Raw genomic sequence first — 19,370 nt, 5'->3', positions numbered from 1 at the left:
AGCTGTTTAATGTTTAATTATCACCAGTCAGTCAATCAGGTTTGTGATATGCTTGTGTACCAACTGTCGCCGTAACGCAGATGGTGAAGATGTTATGCAGCTTTAACAGTAAGAATAACTCACGGTGGCCTATGGGAAATTAACATTACAAAAAAGTGAGGGGTAATAAAAAGTTATAGTTACCAGGTCTGCATAGTATTTACAGACCCGGGTGGCGATATGAAGACCGAGTGTGTTGCGATCGAGGTTTTTAAAAGGCCACCCTGGTCTGTAATTACTATATAGACATATTCCGCGTGCGCTAACTATCTTACGTACATGCTATTTTGTTTTTCAATCCAAACATCAGTTTATATTTCAGTATTTATTAATATTACTAAAAAGAAAATATTATTTATGAAACTTTATCACGTTTAAGGAAGCATTCCAAAGCCATTCAAAGATACCAACCGCTACGCTCTTGTTATTCATTAGTGGACAAACCAGGTGTTATTTGTAAATTCTTGTTATTCGTGTGATTTCGTTATGTAATAGGGTAAGGTAAATGCACTTCTTGAGTTAAGTAACACAAAATGAAAACAGAACTTACCTAGATTCTGATATAAAGAAGGCAACTGTAAGATAATTATTTTGTAATATGTATCCATAATATAATAATTGTAGATAAAACTATATAAAGGCTGACAAATGTTTATTTAAACATAAAAAAGTTTTCTAATCCTAAACATGGAATACTTTACCTTTATATATAATTAATTTCATGGTAAAATTATGAATTCAGAGGACCTGTTAAGCGGTCGTTATGTAATAGATAGAGCATCGGAACACGAGGATATGTACGAGAGGGCGTAACCCTAGAGTATTAATCAGATTTCCGAGTGTTTTGATGCTCTTTTTTGTATCATCGTCAAACATATAAACACGTTCCCTGTTGTCACAATATGAAACCCCAGAAAAAAGTAACAAATGATCGAGCATCTGAATATGATATTTCTATCGTTTTCCCTTTCTCTTCCGTCACAATAAGTAAACGCTAGCAAAAATGAGCAAATCAATGGGCATGCTCTGGAGTGCGGGTAACTAATACAGGAAGCAACATTCAGAATATTTTTAACTAAATTTCGTACATATTCATTCAGATGATTTGGCAATAGTACGCGTGCGCTACATAAATATTCCTGGGACGGAATTGTTATTCTAATATGATCGAAAATGAATATTATTTTTACTTATATGCCCAAAATGTAGACTTTTTAAAACATTATTATTATACCTGGCCTAACTTACAAAAAATCAAAAACTTGTTAAGTGGAAACTAACGAGAAAACTGTTCAGAATCTATGTAAATTTATATATCATGCTAATCTACTGAGAAACTAACAGACATTCTTTAATGTTTAAGCTATTCAGAAAACCTTTGTATTATTATTATTGTATTATTGTATAAACATAAGTAAAATCCATACATTTCCATTGTATTTCATGTATTGTTTGCTATAAAAATGTTATATGTTTTATTCAATAACAAACAGTGGTATTATATATACCCATCGGCTAGGATTATGGAAAATCTTAAGTAACACAACACAATTATTTCAAGCGGAATGCGTCTTGCTTTATCGCTTAAACCTTCGCCAGCTACGTTTTCCTTGCTTTGAACTTGGAATAGTCTGTTCAAAATCAGAATTAGCGATAACATACAGCACGGTCTGTAAACGGATCTAAAATAAAATGAGTGAATAGCTCATACGGCTGCTAATTCATTATACCATTACCCACAATTCCGGGAAGTCTTTACTATTAAGATCATTCGTCAGAGACGACCTGGCTATCATACCGAATGTACACATAATACTGAAAGTAGAGAACGGCTGTAATTTAGACACAATTATATTATTTGTCTCTGAGGGAACGCTGGTTACCACCTAAAAATTGTCTGATTAAATTTTGATATTACATTTTATCATTTAGTTAAGTAAAATATTAAAATTATAGCTTGGCAAACGTTTTATGTGTACCGAAAAGCAAGAATACCTCAGTATTACATGCGCGTACGTCGACGAATAAAAAATCGCCGTTAATATGGTTTCCAGGCCGTCTTTCTCACGAATGATCTTGATTTCCAAAGACATTCCCGTAAATGTGTGTAACGAAGGTAAAATTATCTTGTCTTGGCAGACGTATGCACTAATTTGTTTCGTTCAATTTGATTTAAAATGAAATATATTGTTATTTTTTTACTGTGTTGTACTTTTTATTAGTATATTCCATTTTGCATCGTTCTGCTTTACTTCTTGCACAATCCAGCGTTATTACAAGGTGAGCCCTTCAGGGCACATTAAGCCTCAGAAATATATTCTAAAGAACGTCACGACTGCTCTTGCAAGTGCAAAGGAAACAATTAACAAAGAAATGTCATGAACTGATGTAACTGACTTTTCAAGGCTTGGCCCTGTGGATGAACGTCTAACACATTATGGGCAACACTTATTTCCCATATGTTCAGGTAAGTTACTTTATCCAGAATGTCAGTAAATTCCTCAGTTAGAATCTTATTATAAACAAGTGAAATGTATGGATCCCACCATTTTGAATCTGAAATACACGGAGAAGGCCCCTTGAAAAATACCTTAGCTTCCGGTTTTGAATAGAAGAGGCGTTTTAACGAAGCGACTAAATATTTCAGACGTTCACGATATTTTTCGGGGGGATATGAAGTAAAATGGGCGTGGTAGTTTAACAGAACAACTATAGAACTACCTAGTATATCACTATTAGTTATTGAGTCAAGTATTTGGGGAAAGGATTGAATATTATTTATAGGTATTTCACCACCTGCGAAATGCAAAGGCATAGCTTGTTTCCTGTAAATCAGTGTTATTCCGTGGTTTGTAAACGTGTGGTGACCATGGTAGGTTTGAAAGTTAGGTCCAAAAGTTAATCCTTTCTCTATTGTTTCATCTAATCCTAATATATCCTTAATAAAGAAGTTAATGTACTGCCTTACTGTTGAATCTCCAAGAAAAATCAACGTTCTGTTTTGAAGGCATGTTCTATAATTTGCAATTGTGTGTTTGAAATTGGTTTTGCAGTTCGTCGGAATCCAGAGACGTTTCAAAAAGAATCCAATCGGAGATTTCTCTGTCCAAGACTCCAATGGCGTTCTTTCATTACAAGTTACAGATGAGTTAGTATCCGACTTAAACGTTACGTCTACTGACATCGGTATCATGAATATACCGTGTCCCGGAGATCGGATTTTATCTTCAACACTACGAGCACGGCTCTTAAATGAACCAAGTGAGAATGATTGAAGGTCTTTACACTGGAATTGGCCTCCAGCAGGCAGTCCACAATACCACGACATCCCTCCGTTCAAAGTCGTAAAATTACATACCCGAGAGCTTCCATATATAAAGCTGTTAGTATTACACGGCGCCAAAACTTTCGAATTGTTATACGAATAAATGGCCCTCAATCCATAGGGTTGTCTGAGAGTAAATACAATGTCACCGTACTTATTTAGAGCTTTATAGCGAAGACACGTATTCTCGACTGCTGAAACCAGCCTCAGATGAACATTAGTTTTTCCTGTCCAGAAAACTCGGATAAAACCCGTGTATGAACCGTTCCGATGATCGATAACATTTCCCGGAACCATACCGTCACCATACATCTGTCTTGCCCACGCAAAAATGATATCTCCACCATTTAATTTCGGGATGTTTCTCTTATTGTATGTTCTAATACGAACCAGTATAACTCTGTATTTTGGTAAAAATTTTGATCTTGCCCTCGTAAACTTTGTGCTTGTCATACGATATTTGTTAGCTGTTTCGACGCAATTACAAAAATCTGGGAGATAAGCAAATGGCGGGAGAGTATTATTTTTTACAAAATCGGTAGAATTACTGTCTTTTTCTGGAAGGGGATTTATGATATATGTAAAAATAAAACCCGCATTTAGAACAAATAAAAGTCCTAGAGTTGCCCTTTTACTCCGCACAGTTTTGAGTAAATTAGTTCTTGCAGACGATACCTCAAGTTTCGAAATTGCCATTGTACATCGCATCAATAATGTTTCAGCAATCTGTAATGAAAATAACAATCGTTAATTGCCATCGCATAGCAATAGCGGGACATTTTACTTTTGGGTATCGCACGGCCCAGTGCCTTGGTTAGGGGTGAATGGAATTTAACATCAGCTGATAACTATAAAATAACTATGATAATACTTAAACCATGGCTCGGACAAAATTAGTTTAAATATCTTATCTTCTTCAACTTTTTGATCTATTGTTTAAATATGCACCCAGTCTACCTGAGCTGGGGTTAAGTATAACAACACAACTTTACTGTCTTTGAAAATTACTGAAAATATCAATTATAATAGTTAGTACAAAATAAATACAAATTTAGTTATATTTGAATGTAAAAAAATGTTTTTACGGTAGATTCATTTTTGCATCTATAGTTTTTTGACTGTACCCTCAAATGTTATATTACCGTCTAAGATACGTCATTCTAGCACAGTTCCGTTTTATTCAAGATTCAAATTTCAAAAATATTTTTTTCATAAAAAACCATGTTTCTTATTTCACTATACAATTGATATGTACATACGATCATACATATAAGATACTTATAAATACGCCAAATAAAAACAGGGGACATAAAATGTGACACTACGTTGGTGATAAGTACAATTAACCTTTTGTTTCATTACTAGTAGTAGTGAACGTTAAACATTACATATAGTAACGAACACGGCAGTATTTGACAGATGATACTTATATTAAATTTCTTGTATAATTAAACATGTTTCTCGTTTAAATTTACATACTTTAGCACAGTGACTACAGAGTAATTCTGAATAAAAAATTAAACTGTACCAATAAAAATGTGTATTTAAACACCAGCGTTGACAAATGATTTTACCATACAAGTAGATATGGCGGAACTATATTCTGTTGATTGAATGATATCACTAAATGGTATACACAAAATATAATTTAAAATGCAAGGTAAGTCATAAGACAAAGTTATTTTACTAGAATTGTATCAAAGTATTCACTATTTGTAGCGCCAAAACAGAATAATATAAACATTTCTATTTAGCTCGATTGCAAAAGTTCATGCAACTTCTTTCAATCATTTTCGAGTCCACTTCTTGGAACTAAACAGTTATGTACGCTGGCACAGATGCGACATGCAAAGCCTTTTTTAAAAAGATTATACAGCTCTTTTTACATCACCTGACAACGGGCAAAATGAAATTACGTTCTAAATAAGTATCCAATTTGCTAGCATCTCTCCATCGCTATCTCTTTCCCTGCCGTCAAATAAGTATATCCCAGAAAAAATGAGCCAATCAACGAGCATGCTCTAGACAGGCAGTGAGTGCGCCTCCAGTTAACGCACTGTGCATGTATTGCTCAAGTGAAGTCTCTAAACTATGATACAAGCGTTATTTGTTAACACCTTGCCTACTGGCGGTAACTTAGTATGACCATGTGACAAGTACAGCCAGCACATACTTGTCCACTGATCAAGCTATGCAATCAGTACGGTTTGAATTTTTTTCCTGAAACGATTAATGGATTTGTCCAGATTAACAAGAGCCGAATGTGTTTGCTCAGTGGAAGAATGTATATGTAGTAGAGCAGAATAATTCAATTTTAAGAGGTCTTTTGGTAATGGAAACTTATGACTGGAGTGATAAAAGCTATTGTTTGTATGTTTGTTTGTTTCATTTTACGCCTTTTCCCAACAGTATTACAGACAGGTAGGATTTTGAAGTACAACACCAATTAAAACTAAGATGTACAGACAAATCTTAATGTGTGAAAGCTACTATTTCTTGGTTTCGGAAACCTTATGTCTAGATGTAAGGGATAGGACATGTTCTATTTTGAAAATCTTGTACCGATTTTTATAGACCTCCCACAATGACAAGTCACAGATAACCAAATTATCTCCTGATAATGAGTGTAATGAATGAAATTCCAGAACAATTAGGGCTAAAAGGTAAACATATAGTAGTAAGATGGGATAAAAATGATGTTGAAAAACTCTTCAGGAGACCCAAAGTTGTGTTATGTTCGAATCCCAAATTATTCCGAAAATGATTATGTCACGTATTGAATTGTTCTCTAATTAGGGTTGGGGAGGTAGTTTGTAGGCGGCAAGATAGCTTAGTCAGTAGAACTGCAGTACGGTATTCCGAGGGTCCAAGGTTTGAGTCTCGGTCAGGCTTCACATTAAAAATATATATATTTTTAAATAGAGGTGTTTCAATCATTACTCATGGCGAAAAAAGTATTTAGTGAGTAAAGTATGTAAAGGATCAATGTAAAGGGATCCTTTTTAGGGGAAACCTCAGATAATTCTTACAGTGTAGAATTACCGTCTGAATGCAAGTGTTGTATAGCTTTGAAAATTGTACATCTTATCTCTAATTAGTGCAGTGCTGTACAACTAAATCCTACCGTCTGTTGAGGCCTTTAGTTTCCTAACCATCATTCCTGGAGGGTTACACCAGTACTAGACTACCTTCCTCCGCGAAAAGTAATTGAAACCTATGTGAATACTGATGGCTGAAAATAACAAAGGGCAATAACTGAATAATAATGCAGGTTAGGCTATCATTCTTGTGTGCTGCACTCCTCCTGAATGAGATCTATCCACCTATGAAGTTTCAAGTTGATACCTCCAACACTTTTTGAGATAAGCTCCGGACAAAAAGTATGAAAAATAACAAAGGGCAATAACTCAAATAGGGAAGAGTTGCACACATCATTCCTCCTCAATAAGATCTATCTACCCATGAAGTTTTGCATCTCAAAGACTTTTGAGTTTTGCTCCACACAGGTGAAAAATTTAGTATGAAAATAAAACCAAAGGGCAATAACTCAAAAATATGAAGGGTAGAGTTATTATTCTTGTGCACTGCACACCTCCTGAGTGAGATCTATCCACCTATGAAGTTTCATGTTGATATCTCAAAGCCTTTTTGAGTTATGCTCTGGACAAAAATTAAGTTTGAAAAATAATAAAGGGCAATGACTCAAAATTTATGCAGGGTAGAGTTATCATTCTTATGCACTGCACTCCTCCTCAATATGTTCTATCCACCTATGAAGTTTCAAGTTGATACCTCAAATACGTTTTGAGATATGCTCCGGACAAAAATGTCGGACTGAAGGACGGACGGAAGGTCGGACGCACGGACGAAGACTATTTCTATATCCCCCGCCGCCTTTCGGCGAGGGATAAAAACATACAAGTCTATTTACATCTATTTAGCGTGGTAAATGTTAAAACCGTAAACTTCCCCAATTAGTGGTATACACTAGATCATATCATATTGAACGTCTAGTAAGTATTAGGTATGAATTATGAAGTATCTAGTATGAATTAGGTACATCCCAAATATTACAATTAAAAACGAAAATATCTAGTTACCGTTTGTATATCTTATCCATGCATTTAAAAGCCGCACTTTTTTATTCACATACATTAAATCATCAATACAGATATCCATCCGCAATTACACAACGTACATAACGATTAAAGGGATAGCTATAACGACAGGCTTAATAACAGAACAGCTGTAGCATAATATTTATTTATTCCCATTAAACAATACTCATCAGCTTAGATTATGAAAAGCATTAAGTAACAAAAACAATTCTGTTAGGCTTTATGGCTTAACCCTTCACCAGCTGCGTTTGTGCAACGACTTTGTATACCTTTCTTTGAACTTGGAACAAAATACAACAAATGAGCAAAGGAGACGAGTGAGGAAGTACAACACGGTCAGTAGACGGATCTAATTGAAACAAGTTAATAGCTCATACGGCTACGAAGATATTATACTGTTACTCTCATTACAAATATTTGTGAGCGACGACCTGGCTATTGTGCCGAATACGACTTCTGTGTTCACATAACAACGACTGTAATTTGGGCACAATGCGTCTCTGAGGGAACGCTGGTTACCACATAAAAATTACCTGAATCACATTTTACAATTACATTTTGCAATCAAATTTTATTCTTCAGTACAGTAAAATATCAAATTAATTCTTCAAATGTATAAGGTGTATCGAAAAGCAAAAATACTTAGTTTTACATGCGCGTACGTCGACGAATCTCAAGAGTCGCCGTCCATATGGTTTCCAGACCGTATTAAAATTCTCTCGAGTGCTCTTGCTTTCCAATGACTTCCTGTAAATGTGTATGTGCGAGTGTGTGTGCGAGTGTGTGTGCGTGCGCGCGTGTGTTTAATGACGGTAAAATGTAATGAGGGTAAACTATATTAACTACATATATCTTGGCAGTCGTATGCCCCAATTTGTTGTTGTGCTTTTTTTAAAAATTTGATTTACAATAAAATATACTGGTCTCTTTATTAGTTTCCTCCATATATTTGCATTGTTCTGTATTACTTCTCGCACAATTCTGTGTTATTACGGGGTAATTACAGATTTTTCACGACGTGGTCCGTTGCTATGAAAAATCTGCGTTGGGCAAAATATCATAGCCGTTTATAGAAGTATAGTAAAAATAATTTTGAGTTAGTTAAGGTATTTGCGGTTAAATACAAACAAAATATATGTAATAGCTTTAATTAAAATGCAAAAGATGCCCGTGTTTGACACCACCTTGCTAATCCACATTATCAAAGTATACAGTACCGGTTATGTAATATTACGTAAACACGGGTAGTACAATTTTATCTTAAAACACCTGCCGTTTCAAGTTAAATAAAAGCCTCAACAGACGGTAGGATTTAGTTGTGCAACAATAATTAAAGATATAATGTACAATTTTCAAAGCAATATCACACCTATATTTAGACCGTAAATCTGTAGTGCATGAAACATCAGGTTTCCTTCCAAAACATGTCCATCCGAATGAATCCCTTGCAGAATTTACACACTGTTTTCACTTATGTGTAAATGTTATAACTGTTGGTATAGATGGATTTAAGAGGTGAACCATTAAGGTACAGCCGTGGAAAGCATGGAGGAAGCATTTAGGAAATAACCATATCCTGATATGAATTGAATAACCGAGCACCCTTAAGTCTGATCTATATTTTGGTGTAACGGTGATAAAAATTCTTTTTAGAGAGTAATGATGGAAAATTTTCAGTCTCTTATCATTTTCTGAGTAATTTGGGATTCGAACATGCTACAACTAAGGGGCTGTTTTTCAACATCCTTTTTTATCCTATCTTACTAAATGTTAACATTTTGCCCTAATTTTTTCTGGAATTTTATTCATTAAACACAGTATCAGGGGATAAATGCTCTTTCTTCACAGAATAATGCTGCTGAAGTAAAACTTATATATTTACATGTTTGCATACCAAAAATCATCAAGATCTGAGATGTTGTCAAATTTCAGTAGGAAAGTAACGAGCTATCTTAAATACTTCATTTAAATTACTCGTGTTTAAAATTTCACAGTATTCTTCATTCTTTATTCAAGAATGACTATTCTAATTGTGAAAAAAATGACTCAAAAATTGAAAAGCGACACAAACTTGCAAATCTTCTTCACTTAAATAGGGCTAGGAATATCACAACAACTCGATTTTTAATTTAATTCTGAGTATATTTCTTACTTATCTATGTTCTAAGTGTTCCAGTTCATCTATATGAAAGACATTCAAATTTTCTTTAGGCTTTTGGACCTCAGTGAATTTCTTTAAGGCATACTATTATACTATTTTAAACTTGTGTATGGTTCTCCGGGAACATTTTTAATGGTAGAATTATTTGAATCAATTTCTGTTCAACGTTTTTGTTTGTATATGCAATTGAATAAATGTATTTTTTACCAAGTTATGATGCTTTTTAAATGAGATTTTGGCCGGCAGCATATAATTTTGAGTTCTCCGCTTTTCTCTAGTTGATGAGAAATAAAAGAATTTTTGCAAATATATATAAACGCCTGCATTAGAAAATAAATTTAATTGCTATCAATAATTGTTGTGGTAGAACAGTAATGTATACTCTGGCAAAATGATTTGACTTGGTAATACGAAAAAGTCCAAAGGTTCGACTTACCTGGAACCAAGTGCCTATGCTAATAAAACCAATACTGTGTTAGTAATTCCGTAATTAAACAGCCATAATTACAAATGTGAGAAAAAATAAAAATAATAAAAACTTACTTAGCATCTAAAACTTGTATCCATAAGATTCAAACCACGCACAGGCATGCACATGCATCTATAGAGTAGTATTATAAGTTACCGTTACACCCTTAACTTTACTTTGCACGCTTTATGACAATTGCACGGACGCAAAGCAGAAAATGTGTTTTTTATTTCATATACGAAAGATTTACGACAGCCGTGTACGTGTATTATATGTTAGTATTAAACCTGATGTGTTTTACCTTTATAATTTCTATTTCTAGGTTGTCAATCCAATGGTTGTCAGTTGTCAAGGAAGATATGTTAGTGGGTTGACAAATTGTGAATTAAAAAAGAATATAGCCTCGTAATAAATATTCTATTGTTCCAGTCAGGAGAAAAATATTTAAAAAAAGGACAACACATCTTAGATGTAAATTTTGACTCGTACATAGAAATTCTCATATAAATATAATGTACATGCATTTTTATAGACTGAACGAGAATTTACTATAAATAAGCGAAATTTATAAATTGTTTAAATGCTTAATGCTGAGTTATAATGAAGCCACTATAAATTTTCTGAATTTAAGCTGAAAGTTGTTTCATTTAATAAAAGTTCATATATGCATAAAAAGAGTGTCTTGAACATAAATGGAGCAGCATTCATTTAAGGCCACCCTTTCAACAGTTTCTTGAAGACAATAGCGGATCAGAGGCAGTAAAGCAATTGAAACACCTATACAAGAGAAAACGAAAGCAGTTAACAGACACATGAAAAACACTTAAAATGTAACATGTAATCAAAAGTGAACTGAAACATGTACATTATTGTTAGCTGAAACATGTAAACAATAGTCAGCTGAAATATGTAAATAATAGTGAGCTGAAACATGTAAATCATAGTGAGCCGAAACATGTAAACAATAGTGAGCCGAAACATGTTAACAATAGTGATCTGAAACATGTAAACCATTGTTAACTGAAACATGTAAACCATTGTAAGCTGAAACATGTAAACAATTGTGAGCTGAAACATGTTAGCAATAGTGAGCTTAACATAATAATAGTGAGCTTAATCATATAAGCAATAGTGAGCTGAAACATGTTAAACATTGTTAGTTGAAATATGTAAGCAATAGTCAGTTGAAACATGTAAACCATTGTTATCTGTAACATGTAAACAATAGTGAGATGAAACATGTAAACAATAGTGAGCTGAAACATGTAAACCATTGATAGCTGAAACATGTAAACCATTGTAAGCTGAAACATGTAAACAATTGTGAGCTGAAACATGTTAGCAATAGTGAGCTTAACATAATAATAGTGAGCTTAATCATTTAAGCAATAGTGAGCTGAAACATGTTAGACATTGTTAGTTAAAATATGTAAGCAATAGTCAGTTGAAACATGTAAACCATTGTTATCTGTAACATGTAAACAATAGTGAGATGAAACATGTAAACAATAGTGAGCTGAAACATGTAAACCATTGTTAGCTGAAACATGTTAACAATAGTGAGTTGACACATGTAAACCATTGTTATCTGAAACATGTAAACAATAGTGAGTTGAAACATGTAACCCATTTTTGGCTGAAACATGTTAACAATAGTGGGATGAAACATGTAAACAATAGTGAGATGAAACATGTTAACAATAGTGAGTTGAAACATATAAACCAGTGTTGGCTGAAACATGTAAACAATAGTAAGATTAAACATGTAAACCATTGTTAGCTGAAACATGTAAACAATAGTGAGTTAACACATGTAAACCATTGTTAGCTGAAACATGTAAATAATAGTAAGCTGAAACATGTTAACCATTAATGCTGAAACATGTAAACAATAGTGAGTTGAAACATGTAAACCATTGTTGGCTGAAACATGTTAACAATAGTGGAATGAAACATGTAAACCATTGTTGGCTGAAACATGTAAACAATAATGAGTTGAAAGATGAAACATGTAAACCATTGTTAGCTGAAACATGTTAACGTTTGTTAGCTGAAACATGTAAATAATAGTGAGCTGAAACATGTAAACCATTGTTAGCTGAAACATGTAAACAATAGTGAGCTGAAACATGTAACCCATTGTTGGCTGAAACATGTAAACAATAGTGGGATGAAACATGTAAACAAAAGTGAGAGGAAACCTGTAAACAATATGAGCTGAAACATGTAAACCATTGTTAGCTGAAACATGTATACAATAATGAGCTGAAAAATGTAAACCATTGTTGGCTGAAACATGTAAAAAAGAGTGAGATGAAACATGTAAACAATAGTGAGCTAAAAAATGTAAACTATTGTTAGCTGAAACATGTAAACAATAGTGAGCTTAAACATGTAAACAATATTGAACTAAACATGTTAACAATAGTTAAATGTAAACGGGTAAACAACAGTGAACTGAACCATGTAAAGAATAGTGAACTGAACCATGTAAACAATGGTGATCGGAAACATAAAAGCCATTGTGAGCTGAGACATGTAAACACTAGTGAACTGAACCATGTGTAACCAAGTGCTATTTTGAAGGTTTATTTGTTATTTTTTAAGAAAGACAACTCTGTCGACCTTGTTTGATTTTAATCTTAACAAAGTTGTTGGTCATTGTGACATGTAGATGTGTTGGTTTTTACCTAGATTATTACTAAGGATTTGGATTGACGAATTGTAATTGCAGTACAGAGCTAATATCACAGTGTGAGTGACAGAGGTATAGTTACAGAGTCTGATCCACAATTTGGTGTGATGTGATGTGATATATGATGTTGAGATGTACTGTATATCCTGTTGAGTTGGAATTATATATAGTGTCCACTACAAATTAAATCGACGAACCACTAACCCTCAGTTTTGGTTCTTTATTTATACTAGGCAAAAAGACAGTGGGGTCACACATGTTAACAATAGTGAACTGTACTGTAACATGTAAACATTTACCAGTTTATGTAACACAATAGTAAACTGGACATGCAAACAAGAGAAATGTGCTTCTTGACAATTTTTGACCTAGATATTGTATTATATCGTAAAAAAATAACTCAATTATGTAGACTCCAACATGTAGCCCTATTTTTGAAGATTCATATTAAATATGAAATGTACATTAAATATTTATTGGATAAATTGACATTGATATTGAAGTGTATTCACAATGATAATAATACGAAAGACTGATCAGAATCGGCGTAATTTTAGCATTTTCTCCAAACGTGCGTTTAATTTAACAACTTGCTTCTTTTGCCTGATTTTTCCACTAGACCGCAGATTGGTGCTCATTTCAGTAACGGATTTTAAAAATGTTTCTCTACTAACTAAATATCTTTTCGGACGGTACGGTGCAGGCCTGATGGTCCTGATGTTTAGTTACCTCAAAAGTCGAATGCGAAGACACGATAATATGTTCACTTTTCGAGTCTTCGCTTTCGACTTTTTAGGGTGCCTTTATGAAGACATTTTAGGCGAAATAACGACATTTTAATAGGTGAAGACACGAGATTCTCATCTGCAGAATTATTGTGTCGGCGTGTATACATTTTGGTACCGGCGCCTTAACCAGTATTTGTCTTCGCCACTTAAGATAGTTGGCCATGCAATTTATCGTGACTCGACTCTCTAGTCGAAGACACTACGACACAAAATGGCAGAAACCAGCCACCATACCTAAGATTTTATATGTTAATATTTATCACACAGCTATGATCATACTGTGCAAACGGTCATGTGAAATGCATGGGTTCCGATAACTTCTATAATGCACCCGTTAGACTCCTAACTCAACTTATTCACAAGATTTTACTTGTTATTTACTACTTTAACGAGCTACCAGTATGTCGAATTACTTTTTACGAGTTACCAGTATGTCGAATTACTTTAAACTTCTTCATGAGTGACTTCATGGCACTGTAAAAGCTTTATCAGAAGGAAACGAACAAAGCAAGCCCTTTTATTTCATACGTTTCCGAGGTATTGTGAAACTTACTGCAAAATACATTCAGGGCAGCGTGATTTTATCTGAAAATTTGTAATGGTGATACAAATTCAATCGCATTTCTTTTGTAAATGTTTGAAGCTAAAATGAACTTTTTTTTCTGAATTTTGTTGATATAGCGTTGTTATTATTAAATTGCATGCAAATACATCTTTGAGACGCCGTGTGTTTTAATTAGTGTATACAAATGTATTATAATCAGAAAACAACATCAAACATATTGACATCTTTCTGAAAATTAATTCTAGGGGAAATAAAGCCTGCCTATTAAGTATGCTTTGCAATTAGTTCCCTTTAATCACGTTTTTTTTTCTTTTTTTCACAACAGGGAATGACGCTTATAGTCAACTAAGACGAAAGTTTCTGTTGAAATGCTATTCAGAAATCAGTATCATTTACTATTGTACATTTTGAATGAACGTTTTCTTCTTCTTAACTTTACTTATTGTTGCACAAGAATCTCACATAATGTTTTGTTTAAAAGAGTTTTTCATGTTTTCCTTGTTTGCTGAGGTAATGAACTGTTGATAACGATAATCAAATTCGAAGACACGCCAACTTTCTTAGAGAGAAAAACAGTTATAAGTCATGGTTTTGAATATTTTATACATATTAATTAAAAAAATATAACGTTAATCATTTCTTAAAAAGTCTTTATCACACTAGAAACGTTCGTTTTGTGACTTATTTCGCCGGAATCCTGACACTTGCCCCCCGGACGTTTGTCCCCTTTTTGTAAGAGGGGGGGGGGGGGGAGTTACATGATTACCCCTTACATTTTTGAAAGTGACGGACTTTTTCCACCATAAAATATTTGAAGGGCGGACATTTGCCCTCTCCCCCAAGTTAAAAGTGTTAAAAATATTAATTGTTTATTACCGCAATTGTCAGAGGTCATCTCGTGTGCAAAATTTATCTTATGTTATTTAACAATGGATTTATTTATGCATGATTTTTGAGGGAGGTAAATATCCGAGATTCATTGTTGTACGACTATATCAAAAGGACCGCCCTAATAAACAATTGGCTATATTAAAGTTTTTTCTTTACAATTATTTTGATTCTAAATATTAACATACCGATGATATGAGGCACTCAGCGAAATAGAATGCCGGAGATTTGCCCCCTGGACGGTTGTCTTATTGTTTCAACTTTAAATCTAATGTAAGATCTAGATAAAACTGAATAGGAAAAACGATATATATTTAGCAGACGACTAATTTCCGATATCAATCAAAGAGTTCAATAGACTAGAACGTCTTCACAACGTAAATGTATATCATTACATAGATCTTAATAAAGATATGATTATGTATTGACTACCAGTGGTGTCTGTCACTGCGTTATGACAAAATAGCGTGAGTATGGCACAAAAGAATCATTGACGGCAACTGTAGATTCGTTTTAAAACAAATCATGCAATCGAATATTGTAATTTACAAAATTAATCTAAGGCAGTTTGAACGTCAAATCTTTCTTAAATGATACATTACAAGGCCATTAAATGGCAATTAGAGCAAATAACACACTTGTTTAGGTGTATATGATCGTGGCATGTCATAAATAGTAAGTTATAATGGTTATAATGACTTTCTGTCAGTGGGTTAAGGTTTTGATTTCCTTACATCATAACATGTGCGTCAAGTTAAAGTATTTACATATTTAGGGATTGAAATCGAGGCCGAAAACTATGGTGGCTGATTTGGAACGCTTTTGTGCGTCGTGTTGGCGCTAGCGACAACAGGACAAAGCGCCTAACGGCGCGTTGCCGGACTTTCGTCTTGTTTTGTCGCGTTGTCGGGCGGCGAGTTTTTGCGATGTCACATTGTCGCTCAGTTCAAATCGAAGTATTGGCTTATAAGCCAAGTGACAAGGCGACATCGAGATAACGCGCCGCACGTCAACGCGCCGTTTGGCGTGCTTCGCTAGAGACAGGGCAACAAAAAGACAGCGCGACAACGCGCCGTTTGGCGCTTTGTCGTGTTGTCGCTAGCGACAAGACGAAAAGGCGGTAATGATACAGGTTGCGATGTCGCTGTCGACAACGCAACGTGCTATGACTAATTTTTAAAAGAATATCATAAAATGACGAGCCTTTTCCACTCGGCACCCACGCGGTGACCGTCCGATCAATAAATTTGCAGTGCCTTTCTTTTTGAATGTCGAGCTGGGATGTGAAGCTGGCTAGACATTCAGCACAACATTCAGCTCTACATTCGTTTTTTGTCTATTTTTGAATTTTGAGCTGGGATGTGAAGCTGGCTAGACATTCAGCACAACATTCAGCTCGACATTCATTTTTAGTCTTTTATTGAATGTCGAGCTGGGATGTGAAGCTGGCTAGACATTCAGCACAACATTCAGCTCAACATTCGTTTTTTTCTATTTTTGAATGTTGAGCTGGGATGTGGAGCTTGCTAGACATTTAGCACAGCATTCAGCTCGACATTCATTTTTGTCTATTTTTGAATGTTGAGCTGGGATGTGAAGCTGGCTAGACATTCAGCACATCATTCAGCTCAACATTCGTTTTTTGTCTATTTTTGAATGTTGAGCTGGTATGGGAAACTGGCTAGACATTCAGCAGAACATTCAGCTCGACATTCGATTTATCAATGTTGAGCTGGGATGTGAAGCTAGCTAGACATGCAGCAGAACATTCAGCTCGACATTCGTTTCCTATATTCTTTTTGAATGTCGAGCTGGGATGTGAAGCTGGCTAGACATTTAGCACAACATTCAGCTCGACATTCTTTTTCTGTCTATTTCTAAATGTCGAGATGGGATGTGAAGCTAGCTAGATATTCAGCACAACATTCAGCTCGACATTTGTTTTTTGTCTATTTTTTAATGTCGAGCTGGGATGTGAAGCTGGCTAGACATTCAACACAACATTCAGGTCGACATTCGTTTCTTATATTCTTTTTGAATGTTGAGCTGGGATGTGAAGCTGACTAGATATTTAGCACAACATTCAGCTCGACATTCGTTTTTTGTCTATTTTTGAATGTCGAGCTGGAATGTGAAGCTGGCTAAACATTTAGCACAACATTCAGTTCGACATTCGTTTTTTGTCTATTTTTGAATGTCGAGCTGGAATGTGAAGCTAGCTAGACATTCAGCACAACATTTCACTCGACATTCGTTTTTTGTCTATTTTTGAATAAAAAGCTGGGATGTGAAGCTGGCTAGACATTCAGCACAACATTCAGCTCGACATTCGTTTTTTGTCTATTTTTGAATGTCGAGCTGGAATGTGGAGCTGGCTAGACATTCAGCACAACATTCAGCTCGACATTCGTTTTTTGTCTATTTTTGAATGGTGAGCTGGGATGTGAAGCTGGCTAGACATTCAGCACAACATTCAGCTCGACATTCGTATTTTGTTTATTTTTGAATGTCGAGCTGGGATGTGAAGCTGGCTAGAAATTTAGCACAAGATTCAGCTCGACATTCGTTTTTTGTCTATTTTTGAATAATAAGCTGGGATGTGAAGCTGGCTTGACATTCAGCACAACATTCAGTTCGACATTCGTTTCTTTGTCTATTTTTGAATGTCGAGCTGGAATATGAAGCTGGCTAGACATTCAGCACAACATTCAGTTTGACATTCATTTTTAGTCTATTTTTGAATGTTGAGCTGGGTTGTGAAACTGGCTAGACGTTCAGCACAACATTCAGCTCGACATTCGGTTTTTGTCTATTTTTAAATTTTGAGCTGGAATGTGAAGCTGGCTAGACATTCAGCAGAACATTCAGTTCGACATTCGATTTATCAATGTTGAGCTGGGATGTGAAGCTAGCTAGACATTCAGCACAACATTCAGCTCGACATTCGTTTTTTGTCTTTTTTTGAATGTTGAGCTGAGATGTGAAGCTGGCTAGACATCTAGCACAACATTCAGCGTGACATTCGTTTTTTGTCTATTTTTGAATGTCGAGCTGGAATGTGAAGCTGGCTAGACATTCAGCATAACATTCAAATTGACATTCGTTTTCTTTTCTATTTTTGAATGTCGAGCTGGGATGTGAAGCTGGCTAGACATTCAGCACATCATTCAGCTCGACATTCGTATTTTGTCTATTTTTGAATGTCGAGCTGGGATGTGAAGCTGGCTAGACATTCAGCACAACATTCAGCTCAACATTCGATTTTTTTTTTCATAATTTTGAATGTTGAGCTGGATGTGAAGCTGGCTAGACATTCAACACAACATTCAGCATGACCTTCGTTCTTGTCCTTTTTTAAATGTCAAGCTGGGATGTGAAGCTGGATAGACATTCAGAAAAACATTTAGCTAGGCATTCGTTGTGTCCACTTTTAATGTCGAGCTGAAGGTTGCATCAGTGGTTTTACATGTTAACTAGGTTTTGTTATAGTAATAACCCTTGACTTAGTATAAATTCCATAATCAATATGTGCCGTGCGTAGCAAAAAAGGTATTTATAGAGTTATTGCCCTTTACTTGGTTGATAATTGTTAACGTATGCCTTGCTTCATTCAAAAGTACTGTTTATTTCATCTATATTCATGAAGCCTTTTAGGACTGTTGGTCAGTATATGAATATTTGTTTCTGCTGGCTTATATGTTCTTTTAAGCATATTTTAGGATATAAAACTGAGATTTGAAATTCCGAACATTGGGTAAAATCAAGATGTCAACAGTTGAAAAATTAATTGTTCACTGATGATTAGGGGCATCTTTACATAACCCTCTATGATATTGTCCTGCTATACGTCAGTACATCGACAAAACAGTGGGGTGTGGGGACATCCTTGTCCTATGGACACATTTCTTATTTCATATCTTAAATCTATTTGATAGAAAATGACAGATGCAAAATGTTCACTAATCTTTAATAATTCAAATAGAACATAATTATACAGAACATGTATGTTAAAGTCAATTATTTATAATTGGTACTGAATAAAACGAAGATGAAGGATACACAAGGAATGCATTTGATGATCGATTTGTACACTCGATATATTGTAGATTAACATGGAATTGAGAATGCGTCTGCTGATTGATTTATAGAGTAAATAAAATGTAGATTAACATTGAACTGCTGATATAATTATAACATTATTATAATTTTAATACATTGTATATTAACATTATTCAGAAATTTATCAAATATACATTCATCAAAAATGCTTCTGATACATCCTTTTTACATTGACATTACTCTAATAATGCATTCATTGAACA

General features: G+C 34.6%; 1 protein-coding gene across 1 annotated transcript; it reads right to left on the bottom strand.

The window, feature by feature from the left end:
* Positions 1-403: 403 nt before the first annotated feature.
* LOC132755911 (NXPE family member 3-like) lies at positions 404-10,324 on the bottom strand. The gene is made up of 2 exons (XM_060746850.1): positions 10,187-10,324; positions 404-4,090 (listed from the first exon to the last, which is right to left on the bottom strand). Exon 2 carries the CDS (start codon positions 4,070-4,072, stop codon positions 2,402-2,404), a length of 1,671 nt encoding a protein of 556 aa, XP_060602833.1. The 5' UTR covers positions 4,073-4,090; positions 10,187-10,324; the 3' UTR covers positions 404-2,401.
* Positions 10,325-19,370: the final 9,046 nt, after the last annotated feature.

Source organism: Ruditapes philippinarum, unplaced genomic scaffold (assembly GCF_026571515.1).
Source record: "Ruditapes philippinarum isolate M1 unplaced genomic scaffold, ASM2657151v2 ctg2208_1_1_1_1, whole genome shotgun sequence".
Classification (NCBI taxonomy): domain Eukaryota; kingdom Metazoa; phylum Mollusca; class Bivalvia; order Venerida; family Veneridae; genus Ruditapes; species Ruditapes philippinarum.
The sequence above is the reverse complement of the archived record's forward strand: the minus strand, read 5'-3'. Positions and strand labels throughout refer to the sequence as shown.

Bases quoted from the DNA above. Each gene is read 5' to 3' on its own strand.
- LOC132755911 (XM_060746850.1), bottom strand. From the start codon at position 4,072: ATGCGATGTACAATGGCAATTTCGAAACTTGAGGTATCGTCTGCAAGA.